Source organism: Limulus polyphemus, unplaced genomic scaffold, assembly GCF_000517525.1.
Source record: "Limulus polyphemus unplaced genomic scaffold, Limulus_polyphemus-2.1.2 Scaffold1194, whole genome shotgun sequence".
NCBI lineage: Eukaryota > Metazoa > Arthropoda > Merostomata > Xiphosura > Limulidae > Limulus > Limulus polyphemus.
Genome location: NW_013666804.1, coordinates 221,298 through 227,327, shown reverse-complemented (window position 1 = coordinate 227,327; position 6,030 = coordinate 221,298). Strand labels below are relative to the sequence as shown.

General features: G+C 34.5%; 1 protein-coding gene across 1 annotated transcript in view; it reads left to right on the top strand.

Moving 5' to 3' along the window:
* LOC106462539 (A disintegrin and metalloproteinase with thrombospondin motifs 7-like) overlaps positions 1-6,030 on the top strand; it is a 70,229-nt gene that overhangs the window by 36,967 nt on the left and 27,232 nt on the right. The window contains exons 6-11 of the mRNA XM_022389841.1: positions 419-609; positions 786-932; positions 1,684-1,828; positions 2,789-2,881; positions 3,228-3,373; positions 3,849-3,912. Coding sequence (XP_022245549.1) covers positions 419-609; positions 786-932; positions 1,684-1,828; positions 2,789-2,881; positions 3,228-3,373; positions 3,849-3,912 — 786 coding nt within the window. The remainder of the gene's footprint in view (positions 1-418; positions 610-785; positions 933-1,683; positions 1,829-2,788; positions 2,882-3,227; positions 3,374-3,848; positions 3,913-6,030) is intronic.

Below are 6,030 nucleotides of genomic sequence, written 5' to 3'. Positions count from 1 at the left end.
AAAGGGCGAGCATGTTTGGTGTGACAGGGATTCGATCCTGCGACCCTCAGATTGCAAGTCGAGTACCTTAACCACCTGGCCATGCCGGGCTTTTTATTTGTTGTCAATAATATAAAAATGATTATATAAAATATCGTACATCAGAAATAAGGAAAGTTAAAAACCTCAGTTTGGTATTTACGACAATCTACAAAATTGAAACAGAGCTTTTAATCGACATTTAGGAAATGAAACTTTTTTTTATTGCAGCATAATGTGTATTTTATCGACTGTGAAAAGTTATCTTAAATTTATAGATATAACAGCGTTTTTTTCTGTCTCCTTGCACGATTAGTGTATAATAAACCGTTGAGTTATTTAAGAATATTTGGTTAAATATAATAATTCAGAAAGATTAAACTTAAGAAGAAATATTTAGATTATTTTTGATGGAATGTGTTCGCTATTGCTATTTCTTAGATACAACATTTGTACAAAAGGAAATCAACCTTGCAGTACATTAGGCTTAGCAGAAGTTGCCGGGATGTGCCAACCTGGTCGAAGCTGCAATGTTAATGAGGATACAGGTTTAGCAGTGGCTTACACTATAGCTCATGAGATGGGTCACAAGTAAGTTATTAATTTTGAATTTTAACTGATTCTACTCTTTTGGAGCTGCGTGTGACGCTCAGTGAGAGACAGGATATATAGATTTTCTGATGTTGAAATTCAACACTATGATGACTAGCATTAACTGTATGTTACCTGAGATATGATTTGTTTGTTAAATCAGCGATTTCTTACAGTTTTGGAATGAGCCACGACAGCTTCCACAATGGCTGCCAACTTTCATATGAAGAACAGCAACACATCATGTCATCCCACTTCGCTTCTGAGGCCAGTCCTATCGTTTGGTCAAAATGTAGTCGTTCAGAGATCACAAAGTTTCTTGAGTAAGTATATTCGTAAATTGAATAGTTATATAAATACGAAACAGTTAGAACATTCTCTAAGAATCTGCGTTAACTGTTCCAGGAAATCTTAATTATAAAAAAAGATTAGAAGATTTATATTGACTTAGCATTTTGATACATGAAACAAAAATAATGAGTCATATTCATTAATCAAGGTTCGAGCACGGTCATAAAGTGCAAAGTACTTCCTTCTCTTTAAAATTATTTAACGACAATATGCTCACAAAAATATGTCGTTGTTACGTATGTGCTTGTTTGTTTGTTGATGGTAGAAATTCTTTCCGAGGATCTTCAGTGATACAAGTCCTTTCTTGATTAAACTAATTTATTCTTCCTCGATACAAACTTTTAGTACACAGTAGTTCCACAATCAGTACGTTTCTCGTCACTTTAAACTTAACTTTTATAATACACGCTATAAATCTCAGCAATTCACAATGTATATCCTCGCTGGCTTTCTCTTATATTCTAACGAAAAGGGCACCTCGAGCACACGCCGACGACCATGATCATTCGAGAAACTCACACACGTCACGTAACTTCCGCTGTCTTAACATCGTTTTTTAATGTCTGCTGAGCCAATATTTTAATCTTCAACGTTAGTCACTTCATTTAGCAAATTTGTAAATTATGTCACAAGGAAAAATTTAGAACTGGTAACGTTAAGTTTTTGGTCGTGATATAGGGTTATCAGAAAGCACGTTTGTTTATAGAGAAATATCTGTTTCAGTCGAGATTGGGGTCGTTGCTTAGACGACGAACCATCCGATCATGACTTTAGTTTCCCGCAGTTGCCACCAGGGACCATGTACAACGCTGACCACCAGTGTCGTCTTCAGTATGGTCATTCTGCTACCCACTGTACAGGCCTTGAGGTAAATATTGTTTGTTGTTATTATTTCAAGGAACTGAACATCATTTATCAATTTACAAGTGACCAAGTATGTATGTTTTTAACAATAAAGTCAGAATTCATTTATAAGACAGAAAATTGCAAAGTTGTCGTTCAAGATTAAATAACACATACAGTGTTTGACTCTGTACATACAGCTGTATTATTAGTAACTGCCTACAATGTTTGAAACTGTACATACATCTGTATTATTAACAACTGCCTACAATATTTGACTCTATACTTACATCTGTATTATTGGTAACTGCCTACAATATTTGAAAGTGTACTTATATCTGTATTATTAGTAACTGCCTACAATATTTGAAAGTGTACTTATATCTGTATTATTAGTAACTGCCTACAATGTTTGAAACTGTACTTACATCTGTTTTATTAGTAACTGCCTACAATATTTGACATTGTACTTATATTTGTATTATTGGTAACTTCCTACAATATTTGAAACTGCACTTATATCTGTATTATTAGCAACTGCGTACAATATTTGAAACTGCACTTATATCTGTATTATTAGCAACTGCCTACAATATTTGACATTGTACTTATATTTGTATTATTGGAAACTTCCTACAATATTTGAAACTGCACTTATATCTGTATTATTAGTAACTGCGTACAATATTTGAAACTCTACTTACATCTTTACTATTTGTAACTGCCTACAATGTTTGAAACTGTACTTACATCTGTACTATTTGTAACTGCTTACAATGTTTGAAACTGTAATTATATTTGTATTATTAGTAACTGTTTACAATTAAAATGTTATTTATATGGGTTGTAGCCGTTAATATATACATAAATATTAGATAGAAATTGTTTCTTAATGTTTTTCTTACTTTACGTGCATGTTTTATTACTACAACACTAGTGAGTTTTAGGTACAGTTTAGTATTAGCAGAATAATTTCTATGTCCAGAACATGTGCCAGACTCTGTGGTGCCGTGTGGACGATAAGTGCGTGACACGTCTGGAGCCCGCCGCTGATGGAACTATTTGTGGTTCAAATAAGGTAAAGAAAACTTTTTTTAGTACGATTCTTCTTGGAAATAGGACAATGTTATGATGAACAGTTTGAGATTATGTCAATCGACTTTCCTGTTCGTATTTATAAACAATTAGTACCATGCCAGGAACTGAAGTGGGGATCGGCATGTTTACATGGCGTCATGATGTATCACTAACAGTTTGGTGTTATCATTTTAAGCAGAAGAGAAGTAAAGAAAAAAATTATACTGTGTTGAAAATTTAGTTTTGCTTTTATATGTTTCTTTATCATAATCTATTTCTTTAGTTACATTACATTCTTAGGTTTAATTTCCCCGTTTATATCATACTACATTGTTTCATCTTTATAGTGGTGCTTTATGGGAAAATGTTCCACAATCGAAGAACAGCCTAACGGTATTGATGGAGAATGGGGATCTTGGGGATCGTGGAGTATGTGCTCAAGGAGTTGTGATGGGGGAATAATGTCATCTGAACGATTATGCAATAATCCACCGTAAGTTTGGTTCATTTGCTTCCTCCTAACATGAACGGAGGATAAAAACTTGAGGAAAATGGAAAGGCTTAACAAAAAACGTCCAAGCAAGTTAGCTATGGCGAAAGCATTCTTTAAATGAAGTGTTAAATGAAGATGTCTACAACACATATTTATGAAACCTCTAATAAAATCTGGTCTATTAAATACATCGGTTGTGATATCTTTTCCCATATTTGATAAAATATTAATCGCGAATTTATTGGTTGAAATAAATAGGATATTACAGGTATTATAATTTTGTACTTTACTAGTTCTAAACTAGCACTAATTAAGTGTTTCGAAATTTAACTGATATTTTGTCCTTCATGCTACTTTGATTGGTAGCAGGGAAACATTTCCTCGTATCTTCCTTTGTAAGGCATGATTATTTGTAATCATAATTTCGTGAGTATTCTGAGATAAAAAGTTCGAGTTTTTCATTTCATGTTGGAAGACCGACCAGAGGAGGGAAGTTTTGTATCGGAGAACGAAGAAGAGTCAAACTGTGCAATAAAAAAGTAAGTCAATCTGTAAGAGATTTCTTCTTTCAAAGAAAATATAAATTCAACAATATACCCATCATTTTGATGCTAGTATTTTTAAACATCAATTGGTTTGGCACTTTGAAACTAAGATGATGCTACAGTGACAAAAGTACGTCTCCGCCGTTGCGGGGAGGGGGAGGTGACGGGCAAAAGCAGGGCTAAATTAGCCAGAATCGTAACTACAATTGTAGGAAAATATATGTAGAGGGCCCAATTACCTTTTCTGCGGGGGTGAGGGGAGCATCTTTTGTAATTACACCACAAGAAGACAGAAGGAGTTCTGGAACCAATTTGAAACAAAAGATACTCATTTATCAGAAGTAAACTGCAAGTTTGCCTGATAATAGTTATCAGTATAACCAAAACCTCGCAGAACTTATTCTTTCGTGTGAAGGTTGGCGGGTTTCTTGATCGACTTATTTTTGCTATATTTTAGAGGAGAATATATTCAGGTATTGTGATTTTCTTTTTTAAACCTTTTATATGTGTTTTAATAAGAACAATGTTTTAAGAGATTTTCGGAATTTTTTATTTATGTTTTGTCAAATTAGGAAAATGAAGAAAAAATATACAGTACACAATAACAGCAGCGTGGTCTACACAATAACATGTAATACGGCGTGAAAAACTGTATCTAAATGCAATTTTCAACAGTTAAGTGCGTATTTCATCTTTGATGTGCTAGTGTACAGCTGTTTGGGCCCGACGTTACCTAATGGTTAGTGTACCCGGTCTGTGAATCCGATGATTCATTACTCTCACCCTGTGCGCTGTAATAGTGACTGTGAAATCTAACTATTCAATCAGACAAGATTAGCCTAATAGTTGGCGGCGGATGCTTTTGACTGGCTGATAGATATCCCTCTGTGCGAAAGTTCTAATGATAACAAACACGGTTGTTTATGTGGGTTTTACACTTGACACTCACCCTGTAAACACACTGGACTGATAAAAACAAATACAGTAGGTTAGGTGGGTTTTACACTTGCTACTCTCCCTGTAAACACTCTGGACTGATGAAAACAAACACGATTGTTTAGGTAGGTTTTACACTTGCCACTCACCCTATAAACACTTTACACTGATGAAAACAAACACGATTGTTTAGGTAGGTTTTACACTTGCCACTCACCCTATAAACACTTTACACTGATGAAAACAAATACGATTGTTTAGGTAGGTTTTACAATTGCCACTCGCACTGTAAACACTCTACAATGATAAAAACAAACTCGGTTGTTTAGATGGGTTTTACACTTAACTCGGCCTGTAAACACTCTGGACTGATAAAAACAAATACGGTTGTTTGGGGGGGGTTTTACACCTTTTGAATTTTCGTTATTGTGTCTGCTGGTAGAGAAGTGGGGACTGCTCACGAAAATACAGACAATGAAAATTCAAAAACGCCACTTGATGATCGCCATCTACACAACATGACTCTCAGATAACAAAACGTTCAGTACTATCTGCACAACATGACTCTCAGATAACAAAACGTTCAGTACTATCTACACAACATGACTCTCAGATAATAGTTCTGTACTTTCTACACTACATGACTCAGATAACAGTTCAGTACTATCTACACAACATGACTCTCAGATAATAGTTCTGTACTTTCTACACTACATGACTCTCAGATTATAGTTGAGTACTATCTATACAACATGACTCAGATAACAGTTCAGTACTATCTACACAACATGACTCTCAGATAATAGTTCAGTACTATCTACACAACATGACTCTCAGATAAGAGTTCAGTACTATCTACACAAAATGACTCGGATAGCAGTTCAGTACTATCTACACAACATGACTCTCAGAAAACATTTCAGTATTATCTACACAACATGACTCTCAGAAAACAATTCAGTACTATCTACTCAATGTGACTCAGATAACAGTTCAGTACTATCTATACAACATGACTCAGATAACAGTTCAGCACTATTCATAAACATTAAGATAACAAATAACTCAGTACTATCTACACAACATGACGCTAAGATAATAAACTGTTAATTCTTATCTACACAACATAACTATCAGATAACAGTTCAATACTATCTACACAACATGACTCTCAGA